Source organism: Mustelus asterias, chromosome 2, assembly GCF_964213995.1.
Source record: "Mustelus asterias chromosome 2, sMusAst1.hap1.1, whole genome shotgun sequence".
NCBI lineage: Eukaryota > Metazoa > Chordata > Chondrichthyes > Carcharhiniformes > Triakidae > Mustelus > Mustelus asterias.
In genome coordinates this window covers 33,150,936-33,172,048 of record NC_135802.1, presented here as the reverse complement: position 1 = coordinate 33,172,048, position 21,113 = coordinate 33,150,936, and the positions used below count along the sequence as shown (strand labels likewise).

The window sequence follows — 21,113 nt, the reverse complement described above, 5'->3', positions numbered from 1 at the left end:
AAAGAAGAAGCAGATGGAATACAATGTGGAAAAATGTGAGGTTATGCACTTTGGAAGGAGGAATGGAGGCAGAGACTATTTTCTAAATGGGAAAATGCTGAGGGAATCAGAAACACAAAGGGACTTGGGAGTCCTTGTTCAAGATTCTCTTAAGGTTAACGTGCAGGTTTAGTCGGCGGTTAGGAAGGCAAGTGAGAGGGCTAGAATACAAGAGCAGGGATGTCCTTCTGGTCAGACCCCATTTGGAGTATTGTGAGCAGTATCTAAGGAAGGATGTGTTGGCCTTGGAAAGGGTCCAGAGGAGGTTCACAAGAATGATCCCTGGAATGAAGAGCTTGTTGTATGAGGAACGGTTGAGGATTCTGGGTCTGTACTCATTGGAGTTTAGAAGGATGAGGGGGGGATCTTATTGAAACTTACAGGATACTGCGAGGCCTGGATAGAGTGGATGTGGTGAGGATGTTTCCACTCGTAGGAAAAACTAGAACCAGAGGGCACAACCTTTGGTTCCTTTAAAACAGAGATGAGGAGGAATTTCTTCAGCCAGAGAATGGTGAATCTGTGGAACTCTTTGTTGCAGAAGGCTGTGGAGGCCAGGTCATTGAGTGTCTTTAAGACAGAGATAGATAGGTTCTTGATTAATAAGGGGATCGGGGTTATGGGGAAAAGGCAGGAGAATGGGGATGAGAAAAAAATCAGCCATGATTGAATGGCGGAGCGGACTCGATGGTCCGAGTGGCCCAATTCTGCTCCTATGTCTTATGGTCTTATGGCCATGAGGTAAATATTCTTCAAAATTAAGGCAATGCAATATTTGCACTTTAGGCTGCATAGAACTAGTTGCCATGAAAGCACATACCCAAAACCTGAACTTGTCTTTCTGCCATACTTGCCATGTTTTTAGGCGTTCATACACCTGTGCATTCCAGATTTCCATTACCCTCTGAATGGCTCTGCCTATCTGACCACCCTCTGCTTGCTATTTCACTTGTGTTTCCTACTTGCTTTCTTAATTTGTTTTATTGCACCTGTCGCAGCAAGCTTTGCAAAATCCATCCTTCCACTGGTGCTTGCTCAGTACAACTGACGATGTTGGCAAATGGGTGGCACGGTGGCACAGTGGTTAGCACTGCTGCCTCACAGTGCCAGGGACCCAGGTTCGATTCCCAGCTTGGGTCACTGTCTGTGTGGAGTTTGCACATTCTCCCCGTGTCTATATGGATTTCCTCCGGGTGCTCAGGTTTCCTCCCACAGTCTGAAAGATAGGCTAGTTAGGTGCATTGACCCAAATGGGCGCTGAAGTATGGCGACTAGGGGAATTTCACAGTAACTTCATTGCAGTGTTAGTGTAAGCCTTATTTGTGACTTATAAATAAACTTTTTTTAAAACTTTAAAATGTAAATGAATGATTATGATTTCCAGGGGATAAGAAGTGGAAGAGTGGGACTAATCTGAGAGCCCTGTCAAAGCAGTGGCACAGCATACCATGTCGAATGCCTTATTCTGTGTGTAAATGAATATGGGGTTGGAAATGCTATTTGCCTGTACAAAGAAATATACTTGGCACCTATGCTCTTTCTCTCCTCCTTCCTTTCTCTTTCACTCTCAGTTCCTCTCCCTCATCTACTTCTTTCTCTCACTTGTTTCTCCCCCCCTCACCCGCTCTTCACTTTTTCCCACCTGACTCCTTTCCTTTATTCTATCTATCTCTCTCTCTCAGTTTGCCAAGTCCAAAACTAAACAGTGAGCTGGAAAGAGTGAATTCAGGGAGTAGGATTATGATTTAAGTTCCAATGATTCCTTAAGCTACTGAATGAAAACATACCATTGAATCCCTAAGGACTGAGCTAGAAGCTAAGAAGGTCCAAGGTTCAACCCCCAGTTGGTCTTAAATTAACCAGTTTCAGCCAGAGTATTGCAAGCAACTAATGCCTCCATATCATAAAGTACAGAAGGAAGTGTTGAGGAAACTAACACTATTTCTTTTCACCCTGTGGTTCACAATAACATATAATGAATTGTCTTTTAATGCTGTCATTAAGGTTTTCACTGTGAGGCCTCAGTCTCTCCAGAAACTTGGATCCATAATATGTTGCTATGGAACCATTCATGGGGGCACTCGTAGGAATATGGGAATAGACCCTTCAGCCCCTCGTTCCTATACTGATGTTAAATTAAATCATGACTGGCCTGTATCTTAATTCCATTTACCTACCATGGGTCTGTAAATCTCCCAATCTGTCACACGGTCAGTCTTCCCAAGTAGTGATGTGAGTGAAGAGGTTAAGAAGTGGAATCGGTAGAGGAAAGCTGAAGTGGTTGGGAGCAAGATTGATGAGAAACAATTATCGCTCATAACCCCGCTTGAAATTGTAGCCTGTATCATTTGTGCTTCCACTCCTCATCACATAAACTACCTCCTGTAAGAAAGGAAGGAAGGCAAAAAGGAGTTAAGGCGAGAAAGGAAAAGAGAAGATGCAGAAGAAGAGAGAGAGAGAGAAAGAGACAAGAGGACCATGAAGGCTGTAGACTCATTTGGCCATATTCTTTGGCATACTGTGTGATCACAGTAAGAGTTTTAACAACACCAGGTTAAGGTCCAACAGGTTTATTTGGTGGCAAATGCCATTAGCTTTCGGAGCACTGCTCCTTCATCAGATGGAGTGGAAATCTGCTCTCAAACAGGGCACAGAGACACAAAATCAAGTTACAGAATACTGATCAGAATGCGAATCTCTACAGCCAACCAGGTCTTAAAGAGACAGACAATGTGAGTGGAGGGAGCATTAAGCACAGGTTAAAGAGATGTGTATTGTCTCCAGACAGGACAGCCAGTGAGATTCTGCAAGTCCAGGAGGCAAGCTGTGGGGGTTACTGATAGTGTGACATAAACCCAAGATCCCGGTTTAGGCCGTCCTCATGTGTGCGGAACTTGGCTATCAGTTTCTGCTCAGCGACTCTGCGCTGTCGTGTGTCGTGAAGGCCGCCTTGGAGAACACTTACCTGAAGATCTGAGGCTGAATGCCTGTGACCGTTGAAGTGCTCCCCCACAGGAAGAGAACAGTCTTGCCTGGTGATTGTCGAGCGGTCAATGACAGCACTACTGATAGCCAAGTTCCGCACACATGAGGACAGCCAAAACCGGGATGTTGGGTTTATGTCACACTGTCAGTAACCCCCACAGCTTGCCTCCTGGACTTGCAGAATCTCACTGGCTGTCCTGTCTGGAGACAATACACATCTCTTTAACCTGTACTTAATGCTCCCTCCACTCACATTGTCTGTATCTTTAAGACCTGGTTGGCTGTAGAGATTCGCATTCTAATCAGTATTTTGTAACTTGATTTTGTGTCTCTGTGCTCTGTTTGAGAGCAGATTTCCACTCCATCTGACGAAGGAGCAGCGCTCCGAAAGCTAATGGCATTTGCTACCAAATAAACCTGTTGGACTTTAACCTGGTGTTGTTAAAACTCTTACTGTGTTTACCCCAGTCCAACGCCGGCATCTCCACATCACGAATACTGTGTGATGCCATGGGAGGTCTACTACGCAGACACAAACATGCATACACACACATATACCGTCACTCAAACATACACAATCAGATCATGTTGTCATCAAACCACACCTTGTGAATAGTGCCCAGTCTCTGTGGAACAAGGGTGACATATATACAATCACTGGAGACAGTATAGAGAAATACTCGAGGCTGATCTCCAATGCCATGGATTTGAGTTAATGAGTTTGACTGGAAAAACGAGAGAGACCTGGTCTCTTTTCAGCCTGGAGACATGACAGTGAAGTGGTCTACTGGAGGAATGTAACATGGTAAATGATATGATAAAGGTTAATCTGGATGGTATCAAGAAATTCTTCATGCAGAGAGTGCTCAGTACTTGGAATGATATTTTCAGGCAAAGTGGAGACACAAAAGCCCTGGAATCTTTTTTTTAAATAGCTAGATGCAGCAATAGGAATGGTGTAGGATGATCCTAACTGGATGCAATGTGGTGGCTGAATGATCTTCCTCATTCAATAGTATCTTACTTAAAATGTACAGTTTTGCTTTGGATTCTGTAATCGCAATATTACTTACAAAAGGGTAGCAGTGAGTGAATGTAATGAGCACAGATGTGTATTCTGCAGGTAGTCCTTTTATAAAATCTTCTCTTCAATATCCCCATCTTTCTCTCAGAGGCATTGACCTCTTTCTGTGGTGTGGTTCAGTGTGATTTTTTATTCTTTCATAGGATTTGGGTGTCGCTGGCTGGGCCAACATTTATTACCCATCCCTAATGCTCTTCAGAAGCAAGTGGTGAGCTGCATTCTTGAACTACTGCAGTCCATGTGGTGTAGGTAAACCCACAGTGCTGTTAAGGAGGGCGTTCCAGGATTTTGACCCAGCGACAGTGAAGGAACGGTAGCATAGATCCATGTCAGGATGGTGTGTAACTTGGAATGGAACTTGCAGGTAGTGGTGTTCCCACGCACCTGCTGCCCTTGTCCTTCTAGGAGACAGAGGTTATGGGTTTGGTTCAAGGCACCCTCTGATGAGTTGCTGAAGTGACCATCTCATATGTGAATGTTGTCAGTGAATGCTGTCAGTGAATGCTGGTGAGTATTCAAACACTCCATTCCAATCATCCTGTGACATGATGCACCATAGACAGCATCCTTTCTGGTTGTATCACAGCTTGGTATGGCTCCTGCTCTGTCCGTGACTGCAAGAAACTACAAAGGGTCGTGAATGCAGCCCAGTCCATCACGCAAACCAGCATCCCATTCATTGACTCTGTCTACACTTCCTGCTGCCTCGGCAAAGCAGCCAGCATAATTAAGGATCCCACGCACCCTGGACATTCTCTCTTCCACCTTCTTCCGTCAGGAAAAAGACACAAAAGTCTGAGATCATTTACCAACAGACTCAAGAACAACTTCTTCCCTGCTGCTATCAGACTTTTGATTGGACCTACCTCGCACTAAGCTGATCTTTCTCTACACCCTAGCTATGACCGTAACATTACATTCTGCATTCTATCTTTTCCTTCTCTATGAATGGTATGCTTTGTGTAGCGCGCAAGAAACAATACTTTTCACTGTATACTAATACATGTGACAAAAATTAATCAAATCAAATCAGTTGATAAATATGCATTTCCAGTATTGATTATTGAAGAATGAACAGAAAGCTCAGCTGACTCGAAACCTGGGATTTGAAGCCAATTGCAAGACCTCTACTAAGAACAATTAACAGAACACATGCTAGGGGCTGAACCTGGGATTGTCCAGTTCTGAATGGCTCAGGTACATGTACATAAACTCATTGAGCCATTTGGGAATACAATTTTCCCATTTTGATAACACTCTTAATTGTTCTGAAGTGCACTAAACAGATTTGAAAATAGTTCAGTGAGATCGCAGATTTCTACATTGTATGAGTTGATTAAGTCATGATGTGGAGATGCCGGCGTTGGACTGGGGTAAACTTGTGTGGCTTTTGCTACCAAATAAACCTGTTGGACTTTAACCTGGTGTTGTTAAACCTCTTACTGAGTTGATTAAAACAGCAGTGGTCTTGAATTGATTGTGATAGTCAAATACTAAACATACTGAACAAGTTATTCATTGTTTATTCTACTTAATGCTGTAAAGAGCTAATGCAGCAGTGATTCAAAATGGCTCACCGGAGCCACAGTTCCTGCATAATCTGTTTTTATTCCAAATTTTATTTTTGCCCCTGTCAAAACCACTCTTCGACCCACTTGTCCCTCAAACTCCCCGTGGATCTCCCCCACCCCTTGTCCTAGTCCTGAATCTACATTGTTTTTTTTCATTTCTTTCCTATCTCCTCCCATGTCCTCCACAAGTTCATAAGATGCACTGCTCACTTGATCCCACTGCCACCAAACATCTGACTATTTTACTTCCTTTAACGGACCCAATACTAGGTGCTATTAAAATGGTTCCTACTCCCCAGTTACTGTTGAGGACATGAAACAGTTAACCTCAATGCACAACAATAATGAGTTAACTGAAATCCTGACATGATCGGTTTGGAGAACATTAACAACTAGACAATGCCATAAGTTTAACCACCTATATGAATCACCATCAGTTCCTGACAACAATGGAAGATGCATTAACATTGCAACAATGTATGAGCTAAGTGCCCATCACTGTGAGGGAAAGTATCTTATCTTCTGATATGTAAATACCAGGGGAAGAGATAAGGAATCGTCTTTGACCTTGCAGCTTTGAATCGCTCTGGAGACTGAGCAGCCAAGATAAAGAGGTATGAAAGACTAGGTGATCCAGTAAGCTGTTAACTGAATCTGCACCTGAGGCCCAGGTGTGTGATAGCGTGACTGCGACACTATACAGAAAGGACAACTTTGGAGCATGGTTACTGTAGTCAGGTGAAGAAGGACAAGAACTGGTCGTCTCCAGATCCAGGTTTATAATCAACACCGTTATTGTTCAGCCACATGGGTGATTGTAAGTTTCAATTCGTGGTTTCCCACAAGATCCAAGTTGACAAGAAAACCCGATCTTGGGCTTGATCCGATCGATGCTTGATCTTAGCCAAAAGGTTGAGAAGTGATTTGGATTGAACTGGATTCAATGCGAATTTAAATTGGTTTTTGGAGCAAGCAAGGAGATGGCTTTGTACATTGGCTTTGTAACTTTAAGAATGGAGTAAAATTAAAATTAAACTAAAGGGGTTTGTTCTGGGGTTTTATTGGTTTAATAAACCAATGAGTTTAAGGTTGAGTCAAAACCCTGTTTGTCATATGTATTCTGCTCTTGTAATTCCACCGTCCAAGAATCCCTGTGAGGAGGAAGGGAACAGAGCCCCTTACACTGTCTTTCAAATTGCATCATTATTTCACAAATCCTCAGATACCAACAGTGAGTAACTTGGCAAGTTACACTTTCTTTCTTCAAATTATTTGATGCAATTTTATACAGTGAGTTATTGTGGCCTGGAATGCACTGGTTTGAGAAGGGTGATGGAAGTAGATTCAATAACAGGATAGTTTAGAAATTAAATTGTAGGGATAAAAGCACAACACCTCCCTGCATGGGTCATGTCACAGGATAAACACTTTGTATTCATAGTGCTTGGATTATCTGTGAGATAAAATCATAACCTTTGGTATAAAGTTCCTTAGAATGGTTCATTCCTACAAGTGAAGTTTGTATACAGATAACATGTAAAAGCTATTTTGGTTATGAAATGTCAATAAATTTGGAGGTTTTGATGAGGAAAGTAGCATTTGTGGAAGAAATGTTAGAACTTGGAATAAATCACAGTGATTTAACGGAATTTGTCATTAGATCAGCAGCTGGATTAATTTCACAAATAAGTTGAACTTAAATATGCTTAATTTCTTTTACTTCAGTTTCAACAAGTGGAGGCATATTTTAGACCTGGTTGCCAGAGAATCATTCACTCTGATTGTGGACGGTATAGTGGCATGTGATGGCACGGTGGTTAGCACCGCTGCCTTACAGCACCAGGGACCCGGGTTTGATTCCTGGCTTGGTCACTGTCTGTGTGGAGTCTGCATGTTCAACTCATTTCTGCGTGGGTTTCCTCTGGTGCTCCAGTTTCCTCCCACAGTCTGAAAGATGTGCTGGTTAGGCGCGTTCACCATTCTAGATTCTCCCTCAGTGTACCCGAACAGGCACCGGAATGTGGCGACGAGGGGATTTTCACAGTAACTTCATTGCAGTGTTAATGTAAACCTACTTGTGACGCTAATAAATATACTTAAAACTTAAACTGATTTTCTCCCTTTAAATATATTATATATTACAGATAAATAAACTGGGCTTCATGTCACTTGGATCACCAGGACTCCTAATAAAACATACAATTATCAAATTAAAGCTCAGTGAGCAAGCTCAAAATTCAGCAGCCAGTGTTATTATTATTTACTTATTGGTTACTCGGAGGATTCTAAGCCTTTAATTCTTTGGATATGCTGGGGGAAATCACAATGAAAAATAACAGGCCAACTAGTTTAATCCACAGCAGAGGAAGTCCTGATGCCAGTGTGGCATCATTCAGAGTTTGGTGTGATATATTCAGTACAGTATCCCAGCCACTCAACAACATAAGCACCGTTAATGCAGCAAAATGATCTAAAGTAAAGAACAAAGAACAATATAGCATGGGAACAGGCCCTTCAGCCCAGCTGCGCCAATAAGTGGTTTCTATCCCTCTGTTCGCCTCTTCTTCATGTGTCTATCAAGAGACCTTGAACGTTGATAACATACCTGCTTCAACCACCTCCACTGGCAGTGCATTCCAGGCACCCTCCATCCTCTGTGTGAAAAACTCTCCCTGCATGTCTCCCCTAAACTTACCAACTCTCACCTTAAACCTGTGCCTCTTGTAGTTGACCCTTTCACCCTGGGAAAAAGCCTCTGACTATCCATCCTATCCATGCCTCTCATAATTTTGTAGAATTCTATCAGGTCACCCCTCAGCCTCTGTCTTTCCAGTAAAAACAATCTGAATTTATCCAACCTCTCCTCATCCCTAATACCCTCCAGATGAGGCAACATCCTGGTAAATTGCACACTCGCCAAAGCATCCACATCTAAGCAGTTCATATTCACTTTTTATATGGTTATTTAATCTCAACCATCAACAAAATTTCTCTGTTTTACATTATCGATCCTCTGTCAGAAGACTGAGGACATTTGGCATGTCAGCTACGACTCTCACCAACTTTTACAGATGCACCATGGAAAGCATTCTTTCTGGTTGTACCACAGCTTGGTATGCCTCCTGCTCTGCCCAATACCGCAAGAAACTACAAAGGGTCCTAAATGTAGCCCAGTCCATCACGCAAACCAGCCTCCCATCCATTGACTCTGTCTACACTTCCCACTGCTTCAGAAAAGCAGCCAGCATAATTAAGGACCCTACGCGCCCCGGACATTCTCCCTTCCACCTTCTTCATCGGGAAAATGATACAAAAGTCTGAGGTCACATACCAACCGACTCAAGAACAGCTTCTTCACTGCTGCATCAGACTTTTGAATGGACCTACCTCGCACTAAGTTGATCTTTCTCTCCACCCTAGCTGACTTTAATACTACATTCTGCACTCTTTCCTTTCCTCCTCTATGAATGGGTGGCACGGTAGCACAATGGTTAGCACTGCTGCTTCACAGCTCCAGGGATCTGGGTTTGATTCCCGGCTCGGGTCACTGTCTGTGTGGAGTTTGCAGTCTCCTCATGTCTGTGTGGGTTTCCTCCGGGTGCTCCGGTTTCCTCCCACAATCCAAGATGTGCGGGTTAGATTGATTGGCTATGCTAAAATTGCCCCATTAGTGTCCTAAGATGTGTAGGTTAGAGGGATTAGTGGGTAAATATGTAGGGATATGGGGATAGGGCCTGGGTGGGATTGTGGTCGGTGCAGACTCGATGAGCCAAATGGCCTCTGTCTGCACTGTAGGGTATCTATGAAACAGTATGTTTCGTCTGTATAGCGTGCAAGAAACAATAGTTTTCACTGTATTCTAATACATGTCACAATAATAAATCAAATCAAATCACATTGTGTGTTGTGTGCGTGGGGGTGGGAAGAATGTTGTTGGGGGGGGGGGGGGGGGATCAAAATTACTCCAGTCCAGGAAGTTCTCCATGGACATCTGCTGCATGCCCTGTAGCCCCTTGACCACACTTCAACTGCAATATGAGGAGGCAGTGACATTGTGGTATTGTCACTGGACTAGAAATCCAGAGACCCAGAGCATCTGGCTTCAAATCCCACCGTGGCAGATCTGAAACCGATGAAATAAAAGGAATTAAAACTCCAGTGATGGCCATAAAACCATTGTCAATTGTCCTAAAAACCTAACTGTTAGACCATTTAGAACAGAATACCACCACGGAATGAAAATAATGACAGTTAACGCCGGCAAAACTTATAGCCGCCTGACTAATTTGGGCTGCTTCAGCGCTGCGTTTCACTGAGAATTTCTGATGACACAAACAGCCCAGAGGAAACATGAACTTGTCCTGGACATTTGGGGGACAGCGTTAGTTTTGCCAACCTCAGACATTAGATGGCAGCAGCGACTAAACAGTGAATCCCTATCCGCTGGAAGTTAGAAAAAACATTCCCACCGAATCTTAACAGCAATGCTTTCTTGGATATTGGGTGATCAAGTCTTACTTTTTTTTAAATAATGCAACGAGTACCATTCTATTAACTTCCTCACTTCAGAAGGTCAATGGTGTGAGACATGCCTTCACGCTGGAAAGGCTCTTACACCGATCTTAATGTGCAACGGGAGATCATTTCAAGATATGTCTTTCTAATTATAGTCATGAAAAGTTTATGGACGAGGTAACCTTAAATTTAGAAAAGTACTGGCTGTAACCCAACAACCTTCATCTTAAAGGTCAAGTGAGGAGGTTTTCCACTTACTTTCCTGCAAATGTTAACTCCTTTTTTGCTGTATATTCCTGCCCTAGATGTTACTTCCCAGCTCTGCAGCCGAAGGAGGGATAGTTCCACGGGAGATTAATCGAAAAATAAAATCTGTGTTTAGGAAATGGATGCATTTGTTTTGTTTTTTAAAGGCAGGATTGGATATTGTTGTGAGGCTACTATTAAGCCTGGATGATTGCAGTCCCATTCAATAAGGATGGCATGTACTAGTGATGGAATAATGCCAAAAATGCTGGCAACATAACTATTCATGATGTGGAGATGCCGGGGTAAGGAGCAGCGCTCCGAAAGTTGGTGGCTTGTGCTACCAAATAACCCTGTTGGACTTTCACCTGGTGTTGTGAGACTTCTTATTGAACATAACTATTCCACATTCATGTATGCCACTTGAGGACAGTCCATCGGTTTACATTGACTCTGTCCTGTAGTTTTATTTCTCAATAAATTAGTTGTTGCTGGATGTGTCTGGGGACAGCGCTGTGCAATGGAGATGTGAGGGGAGTGAATAGTGTGGAAGAATCCACATTGTCAAGCTCTGTCTGCTCGTTACAGTTCCCCCACACTCTTGTGAAACAAACGCTTTCGCCCTTCGTTTGGCCATTTAACGGGTAGAGATACATGTACTGGGAGAAACGCCGCGATGAACATGGGGGGCAGGCAGCGGGATAGTGTTACCAGCGGTCTCGCAATGTTAGGGCAGACAGCACAATTCGCCCTTGTTGCACAACCCCATCGTCAGAAGCCAACCATGTACTACATGAAGAGAATCGCATCATTGTTGAGTGATAAGTTTGTCGAGAGTGTGTTTACAGCGACTACATTTTTTTCACATGATTAATTTTGACAGTAGCTGTAACTTGTTTAAACAAAATCGCGTCTCTGGTGTGCCAAAAGAAAAATGCCTCCTTATCGGCCTGTCTTTTGGGGGAACTGTGCAGCAGTTTGAACGTTGTGTTTTTTTAAGACAGAGAAATGAAAGTAAGAAAGCCCCGCCAGCCTAACGATGTGATTCGGAGGATGAAAGGGGAGATCATTAAACTTGTGACTCATTTTATAATTTAAAAAGATATAATTTAGCGCATAACCTGGGAATGGCATCAAAACATTCGAGGATATGGGACAAGTGCTGGAAAATGGGATTAGTGCGACTTTAGTGGTAGTTATTGTCAGTGCAGTTTCGATGGGCTGAAGGGCCTTTTCTGCGCTGTAGGACTCGGGGTGAATTTTCCCGTTCCGCCCAAGCACAGGAATCATAGCGGGCGAGGGGCAGACCAGGGAAAGGTCCATTGACTTCAGGCAGGTCTTTCCGGTTTTGGGATGAGCGCGGCCGGAAAATCCCGCTCATAACTCGAACTTTGGGTGACAGGATTTGGAATGTCCGTGAATGTAACAATGTTTCACATTACACCCAGTGGCTTTCATAGAATAGAATCATAGAATCCCCCGCAATGCATTCGGCCCATCGAACCTTAACTCACCCTTAGGGCAACGAACTTAACAGTGAATGAGGAAAGTCACCCACTGCTTCTGTTACATTGGGATTGTTAGCAATGTGTTGGGGCTGGCGTTCCGAGCTCCATCCGCTACTCCCGGTGACCACAAACCAACCAAACAGCCTTTCTTTCGAACCTAAACCCCTTCCATTAAAGGCAAGGTTATTTTCTGTCGGCGGCTGCTGCTGCTGCATGCTTCAAGATCAACTCCATAAATCCTTGTAAGACACGAGGCCACATCAACTCCCTTCTTTTAGTAAAAATACTTTTCACGTGCAGCACACTGGAAGGGTGATGATGGCGCTGGCAGAATGAGCTGCAGTATTGATTCATTACTCTTCCGTGATCAAGATATGTCACTGCGAGGTGTGTGTGGTGGGGGGGGGGGGGGGGGGGGATGGAACACTTTCTCTACCCCCTCCCTCCGTCCCCTCGTAACTTAATGTAATGTACAATTCAGTTCCTGCTTACACTGTCCATAGAACTCGAGTCATCCAGATCAATGTGATGTATCACATTGATACATCAGGTCTGTCTCCCCAGCACCGGTTATATTAAGAGTTTGCAGCAAGAGGTTATATTAAGAGGATATATGAAGCATCCTTCTTCAAAGCCTTTTCCAATGCCCAGCAAAACTAATGCTGTACTTGTGTCTCTTTCACAGCAGTGTGAAATGATCTGGGATCGGTCAGAAGTGGCAGTTGAAATGAGATTACCCAAAGTCTAGGAATCGGAGGGTATTCAAGAGGTGGTGGAAATGTGGGCTGGAGCTTCCAATAGTGTGGGTGGGGTGGGGGAGAGGAAGGTAGAGCTCGGGGGTAAAGGTGGTGCGAAGTGGCCTTGCTAAGAGCGGGCTGAGGAAGCAGAGTTGAATGCACCAGTGCTAAATGGTAGCCAGGGTGGAAAGAGTGAAGTCAAAGCAGTGGGCATGCAGGTGTTTGCTTGGCTGGCTTCGGTCTCGCTGACTGTAAATCGGAGGAAAGTTCAGTTCACCCAGCCCTTGATGCCAGGAAGACAGCTGGAGACGGTGGCAACAGCCGCGGGAGGCGGCGAGGTAATGTATCTCGGTCACACTACAAGCGAATGTGTGCAAGCGGGTCCCCAGCCACTCCAACATAACATTAATAAAGGACAAGACAACAGTCGGTAAAAATCCTCATGGGGGTTATCTGACACAATACAGAGAGAGACTAGTTATGACTGTAACACTATATTCTGCCCCATCTCCTTGTCTGCTTCCGTGTACTCTTATCAACTCTTTCATTCCATCACCCCACAGTATAAATATCTCCCATGCCTTTTAGCTTTGACAACGGGTCATCTGGACTCGAAACGTCAGCTCTTTTCTCTCCTTGCAGATGCTGCCAGACCTGCCGAGATTTTCCAGCATTTTCTCTTTTACTCTATGAACGGTATGCTTGGTATAGCGCGCAAGAAACAGTACTTTTTCACTGTATCCCAATACATGTGACAATAATAAATCAGATCACAACAAAAATAACTTTGAGAAAAACAAATCAGTATTGGCAGTCGATTCTGTTAAATGCATCAGTCCGACCAGTTAATTGGCCAATAGAAAAAACAGTTTTAAGAAATGACCAGTGGCAAAATGCCATCTATTGGTGAGCAGGTCCGGCCAGGGGGACGGCATGTCTCTCCCTTCCTCCAGTTCCATCCCCGATCAGTCTCACCGAAGGTCACTGGAGTCCTTTTCCAATAGGACATCTCCACAGGGTCGCGGTTGCCATGACTATCTCCTGGCACAACAAGGAAAATAGCCCCACAGTATTTGAGGAATGCAGCTGGCTGGACCTAGATTTCGGTGAAGGTCCATTCTCAAGATTCCCTACATTGCAGAAACTAATACCGTCAAGCCAAGCAGCAGCAGGAATGTAAATACTCGGATTCGTCCCCATTGGGAGTTACTGAAAAAAAACCCTCTCCACCACTTACATGGGAAAATGGCAACGGCTGGCTACACTGGAGGGGGGGGGGGGGGGGTGGGGGATGAATATTTTTCAACACTTTATCTGATAAATCCACTTTGTTTTAATGCCTTGCAATTGACATTTGTGTCGAATGCATTATGGAATACAAATAAATCACTTTCCACTGGTATGAACTGCCCTCAAGGGAAGCGAGAGATGTACCGAGAGGGATGTTAAAGATAAAGGCAAAATACTGCGGATGCTGGAATCTGAAACAAAAGCAGGAAATGCTGGAGAAACTCAGCGGGTCTGACATTTTGCAAAAGAAATCCACTCCCCCCCCCCCCCCCCCCATTTTATTACAATCCACTAACAGAAAAACAGCACAAGGGACCATCCATTTGCACTCCTTAAAACTTAAAATTGAAAGCTTGCAAGTCTAGCTAACATAAAGAGTATGCATTGAATGAATAAGAGTTAGCACCGAAACCCAACTCCAACCACCTTAAAGTGCTTTCACTGTCCAGTGACCCGCGCCTCCAATTTCAGCGACTGACACGATTCCCCCGAAAAATCTACTGTAAGCTTACCGCTGTCTCCCCAGAGGCGGGGGTGGGGTTGCTATTAAAGGGATGGCGAGAAAGCTTCATTGTAAACATGCCGATCAGAAATAAAGCATTCTTCACAGTGCTGCCGTTTCGGCTCTTCCCAAAATGACTTGTGTTTGTCATCCTTGAGCCGTTTTATTTACTTAATCTGTTGACATTCTCTGCTTAAATAATGTGATAAAAATGTATACACGCCACCCATGGAGCTCAGTGTACTGGATAGTTTTACAGTTCACATCAAACGGTGAGCAAAATGTTATGAAGTAGGTCGATTTTTTTAACCTACATTTTTGTTGTTGTAAATTCTCGACATGGTTTCAATAGATGATCTCATTTGCAGTTGCAAATCATCTCCTTCGTGTAACTATAAAGTTCAGCGATGCTGTCCCGTGGTACGATTGAATTCATATTCGTTCTGCATCTCGGCCTTGTTTTAAAATGTGATGCTTTCGAAATAATGTCCCCCAGCCCAGGAAGACTCGGGAAATGTAAACACTCAGCTTTAGGTTAACATTGCTTTGTTAAACTTGATGAACTTGAGTCTGTAAAACCCCCAGTATGTGCTGGCTTGCATTAGCGCTGATGGATCCCTTGGTCATTAGCAGGTCTGACCCACAGAGATGGGACTAACTGTCCCTCTCTTATCTTGATTGGCAGTCTAATACTGGACCCGGGGGCATCTTTTCATTACTAATGTGCAGCCTTCCCAATTACTTTTAAATTATCACTAATCTGCCATAAAATTACGTGTGCATTGGGCAGAGTTTCTTTTTATGTCAGGCAAACGGCTAAAAAGAATAAAATGCCCTTTTATGAGGAGCCCACACTTGCCTGAACAACGCTGTCATTCCGTTGATCTGCCTGCGACTATAGTCCGGGCAATTGCCATGGAGTTTTTTTTTACAGCTTGTAGTCTATAATACTTGTTCATCGCTTCAATTAGGAGCAAAAAAGAGAGGGCTTTGTAATGCAATTGTCTTGTAAAGGAGAGAGCCTTAAATTGGGGGATTATGCGAGCAGGACCACCTGTAGGGCATTCATGGCCATTTCTATATGTGCAGGCCCAAGCCTTACTGCCTGCAGACTGGCCAACAATACAAGAAGAAGCTGTTTAAAAGACTGTTCTCCGTTCCCTTCATTCTCACTAACTGTTACAACTCGTTACCCCCTTCCTCCCTCCCCCCCCGTTTAAACGAGTTAAGTCCCAAAAACGTCCCTTTTAATTCATTTTAAAGGCACCATGGTGGCCAACAGACTTGAAACAAGGGAAGGGGGGGGGGGGGGGGCGGTGTTGGTGGGGGTGGAAGTACTCCAAGCTTGGAAACGAGACATCAAAGTTACTCGATTCAAAAGGCTCACTCCTACAGATTAACGCTATTGAATTGGACCTCGTTTAAGAAATTATGTACTCGGCCAGTGGGCAGCCAGGTAAAAAGTTCAACAATTACCAAAACATTCTCCTAAACTAACATCTCTCCACATACTAACCCGCCAGTAAATGCAAATTTCTCTGCTCCCGTAACCCCCTCCCTCCAGAAAATATATAAAATCAAATTTCCAAGCGTGTTCCAAACGTAATTAAATCAAAGTTGTTTTATTGTCAAAATAGAATAATTGTTTCAAATAATTTTGGCGCTCTGGCAAAGGCAACCACTAAACTTTTTTTTATACAAAAAAATTTACATACTCTGCATATACTTCAAAAACGCTTTTGTTATGTACACAATTTACAGATGTGTTCATAGTACAAATAATTATATAAATACAACTTTGCAAGAAACCCGTATTACATGGGGATACTAAAAACAGGATTTTTTTAAGGCAGGCTGATGCACCCAGACTTTATGAAACCACTAAGATTTGTGTCAAGTTCGCCATTTTGTCCCTCTTATTTAAATTACTTTCATAAATGCCAACAATTGAAAATAAAAGAATTAACTCCTTGCATGAACATAAAATCGCGCGAATGGTTTGTTTTTTAAAAAAAATGTTTCTGGTCAGGGACACACAATTTAAGCACACACAAACAAAAAAAATCCTTTCCCTCCCACATTTAACATTGAATGGACGTCCTGTGCATATAAATGGTTAAGATTTAGAAGTATTAGCGCCAGGTACATTGTTCTGGCCACTGCCCTTCACTTCTGACTAATGGATACCATTAGAAGTTCATTAACATTTTTTAAATAAAAGATGCTGGGTGACAGAATCTCTTTCTCCCCTCTCCTCTTCCACTCCCCGCAAAAAACTCTTCTTCCACAACCTCCCCCCCCCCCCAAAAAAAAATAAGGGGGATGTCTGGTGGAAGGGGAGGTAAGTTCAGACTTGGGATGACAGAAAACAAAACTCTTCATCCACTCCCTAAACAAAATCTAGAAAACTCCTCTTCCACCCCCCGCCCCCCCAAGGGGGAAGGGGGCGGGGATGTCTGGTCGAAGGGGAGAAGTGTCTGGAAAAAAACTCCTCTTCTACTCCCCCCGAAATAAAGGGGGAGGATGTCTGGTAGAAGGGGCGGAAAGTTCAGACTTGGGATAATGGAAAACAAACTTCATCCATCCCACCAAAATAAGGGATGGGATGTCTAAAAAAACCCTCACCTACCCCCCCCCCCCCCCCCGCAAATAAGGGGGAGGGATGTCTGGGGTAGAAGGGGAGTATTTCTGATGGAAGGGGAGGGGGAAGCTCAGATTTGGGATAATGGAAAACAAATTTTTCATCCACCTCCCAAAATAAGGGAGGGGGAGATCTCTGAAAAAAACTATTCCACCCCCCCCCCCCCCAATAGAGGGGAATATTTCTGATGGAAGGGGAGGAAGCTCAGACTTGCGATAATGGCACTTGTTTGGGGTAAGACACAGAGCTGGCGGTGCCGGACCTCCAGGTGAGGCCGGTGCTGGCGTCGCTGTACATGGAGGAGGCGGCGGCGCCCTTGCTGCTCCAGCAGCAGCGGGTGCAGAAGGCCTTCCAGGACTCGAGCGTCTTGCCCGACCAGACCCAGACGCCCGAGGTGATGCCCACCAGCAGGCACATGAAGTACTTGAGCATGAAGACGGCGTAGTCGGGGCGGCGGGCCTCGCCGCGGCGGGCGGCCAGGCACGGGCAGTTGTGCGTCAGCTCCCAGCGCGGCCGGTTGTGCTGCTCGTAGAAGTGGCAGGCCAGCACGGCGGCGGCGGGCACGGTGTGCAGCACGGTGAAGAGGCCGATGCGGAGCATCAGCTTCTCCAGCTGCTCGGTGCGGGTGCCGCCTTGCTTGATGACCCGGCGGATGCGGAAGAGGGAGACGAAGCCGGCCAGCAGGAAGGCGCTGCCCAGCAGCAGGTAGAGCAGCAGCGGCGCCAGCACCAGGCCGCGCAGGTTGGCCAGGCTCTGGTTGCCCACGTAGCAGATGCCGGCCACCGGGTCGCCGTCCACCGAGCTGAGGGCCAGCGCCGCGATGCTCTGCAGGCTGGGCAGCAGCCAGGCCGCCAGGTGGAAGTACTGCGAGTAGCCGGCGATGGCCTCGTTGCCCCACTTCATGCCGGCGGCCAGGAACCAGGTGAGGGAGAGGATGACCCACCACAGCGAGCTGGCCATGCCGAAGAAGTAGACCAGGAGGAAGACCAGCGTGCAGAGGGCGGGCCCCGCGCTCTCGTAGTGGACGTGGCCGGCCCCCGAGGCCCCGGCGCGGCCGCCGCTGCTGCTGCAGGCCACCACCTCGTGGCCGGCCACCAGCCGCACCAGGTAGCCGGCCGACACGAAGAGGTAGCAGGCGGCCAGGAAGATGATGGGCCGCTCCGGGTACTGGAAGCGCTCCATGTCGATCAGGAAGGTGGCCACGGTGGCCAGCGCCGACAGGAAGCACAGCACCGACCACAGGCCCAGCCAGAAGGCGGTGAAGCTGCGCTCGTCCGCCGTGAAGTAGGGCGCGTGGCAGGGCACGGCGCAGTTGCCCACCCGGCCCGTCCGCACCCGCTCGTACAGCGGGTGCCGCTCGCTCTGCAGCCGCACCATGGGCGCCCGGCACTGGCAGGCGGGCTGGCAGGGCGGCGGCGGCGGGGCCGGAAAATCGGCGGGAGGAAGGGGAGGTCTCTGCTTGTGCTCCGGCCCCCCGCTGGGCTGCGGGAAGAGCGGCGGCGCCGCCGTGCTGCTGCCGCCGCCGCCGCCGGCCTCGGTGCGGTTGTAGTCCATGCACAGCGTGTCGGCCTGGCCCTGGCGCGGCAGCCGCTCGCAGCGCATGCGGTCGGGCCAGGCGAAGCCGTACTGCCGCATGAGCGGCGCGCAGCCCGCCTTGGCCCGCTCGCACACGCTGCGGCACGGCGGCAGCGGCTTCTTGTAGTCCTCCAGGCAGATGGGGGTGTACATGCTGCACAGGAAGAAGCGCAGGTCCGCCGAGCACTGGATCTCCACCAGCGGCCAGAACTGGTGCACCTCCAGGCCCGCCTCGTCCTGCGAGTCGTGGTTGAACTGGTTGGGCATGTAGGTGTAGTTGTAGCCGATGCCTTTGCACAGGGGCACGGTGATCTCCTGGCAGGACAGCTCCTTGGCGGCGCCGGCACTCGACCTCTGCAGCAGAGCCAGGGGGGAGAGCAGGTACAGCAGCAGGTAGCAGCACTCCATCGCAGCCTCCCCTCGCCACAGGCTTTCTCCTTCTTCTGCAGTGATTCCAAATAAACCTGTTGCACTTTAATCTGGTGTTGTGAGACTTCTTACTGTGTCCCTTCTTCTGCAGTTGATAAACGCCCAGATAAATCCTTTTCGATCCACAGCAAAGTGCAAATTGTCCTTTTTATCCTTTATCCCCCCCTCCCGCCCACCCCCCCTCCTGTCTCTCCCTCCTGTCCCCTGCTCCGGATCTCAGAACAACATGCCCATCAGATTTTGTACCTTCACATTTGGCACAGGGCTGTCTGCAGTCCACCACTTCATGGAGAGGCGATACAAGAGGGGCAGTTAAAACATTAAGCCCCCGCAGGCGTGTGGATCAAGAGCACAACTTCTCCCCTCTTTCAAGTTAGTAAACTTTGCACAGTTCCTTTCTTCCCAGCTTGTGTTTTTCTCTTCTTGCTTTGGAAAGAGTCCAGTTTTTTCCCCCTCCGGCTTCCCGTTAGTGAAGCTTGCTTGCTTGCTTGCAGCTTTATCTGGGAAGGTGGATTTCTTTCACAGCCAGATCTTGTCGTTCTTGGCGTCCTCTCTCCAGCCACCACAAGGGGGGAAAAGAACAAGAATAATAATCTCCAGGACTGAATTTCCAGCGCCGAGCCTCCCATTAAGTGATCACCGGAGTGCTGAGAAGCTAGTGCTGTTGTATATTTATAATGTGAGACAGGCCAAATCCCACCCACTCCAGCCCCCGGGTTACCAATCGCACGGTGACATTGGCTGGTGTGTGTGTGTATATGTGGGGAGGGGGGAAACCCAGTGTCAGTCAATCCATTCTCGCTTCAAAAAAAATCCCACAGTGACAGCTTCCAGAAGGGTTGGGCGTTTAGCAGGTTAATTTTCGCTTGTTAGTTCCTCGCGGGGGGTTGCCTTAGAGCTCCCTCCTCCTCGGCCAGGACTTGTTTGGGTTTTTTTTTGTATTGTTCGAGTTTCATTCGGCGCTGGCCAGGGACTGCAGTTGCTGCCTCTGCACAAGAACTTGTAAAAGGGAATGGCTTTTTTTTTAGAACAAAATATAGGTACCAGCTGGAGTATTTCCAACATACTTTCTGTGTTCTAACAAAATATAGGTGGTGGGTTCTTTTAAAACATGTAGGAAATCGAGGAAGCGATTGCAAGGGAATGATTGCTGACATGTGGCGGGGTCGTCCGTCCTGGTATTGCAACCGATTTTAAAACTGGAAGAGTCTGGACGAGAGGACAGGGCACCAAGTTCAGAGATTGTCCACGTGCCCCGTTCCGAATGAACTCGCTTGACTGATATAACTTTTTAATGTTTTTTTAAAAAAATGCAACTATATTTTTAAAGTTCACTTTTAGCATTTGCTGTGTGGTTTGTCCCGCCAGGACACTCGAATCGAATGCAATAAAAAGAAATATAGATGATCAGCGTTGGCAGTTTTTTTTCTCGCTATGTCTGTGTAAGTGCAAAACCTTTCAGCATCAGATCTCACTGCTGTGTGCGTTTGGGATGGGTTACGGGTCCCTCATCTTAAACTACCATCTGAATGCCTCGTTTATATCGGTTCACACTATTGCAATTCTCGCTCTCTGGGCAACATGCGTGTAATCTATTCCTCTGCAGAAGGCTACTGCAAGTTCCATAATCTATTCCAGCCTGCGATCTCAAGGGTCTTGTTATATTATCAGAGTTGAGCAGGCATGCCAGTAAACATGTCTTGAGTGTAAATATAGTCGAAGGTTGGGTAACCTGAACGCTTAACTCCACCCAATTTTTATTTATTTTCTGCTGTTGATTGGAGAGGGAACTTTCATCATTATGAGTGCCCCCAATCCCAAACTCAAGCGACTAGGAAGTTCCCCCTTAATATTTAATGAGACAAATCAAATATTGATGTTTTCAAATTCGTGTAAAATGTACTGGTATGATTCCTTTACCGGTGATTAATGGGAACCATGCTGTTCAGGCGTATTACTGCACAGTGAGTAACATTAGTAGCAGCTCAGGA

The 21,113-nt window shown here is 46.1% G+C and overlaps 1 protein-coding gene across 1 annotated transcript; it reads right to left on the bottom strand.

Annotated features, from left to right (window-relative positions):
• Positions 1–16,083: 16,083 nt before the first annotated feature.
• LOC144506599 (frizzled-8-like) lies at positions 16,084–20,525 on the bottom strand. Its single transcript, XM_078232945.1, has one exon. It carries the CDS (start codon positions 19,099–19,101, stop codon positions 17,323–17,325), a length of 1,779 nt encoding a protein of 592 aa, XP_078089071.1. The 5' UTR covers positions 19,102–20,525; the 3' UTR covers positions 16,084–17,322.
• Positions 20,526–21,113: the final 588 nt, after the last annotated feature.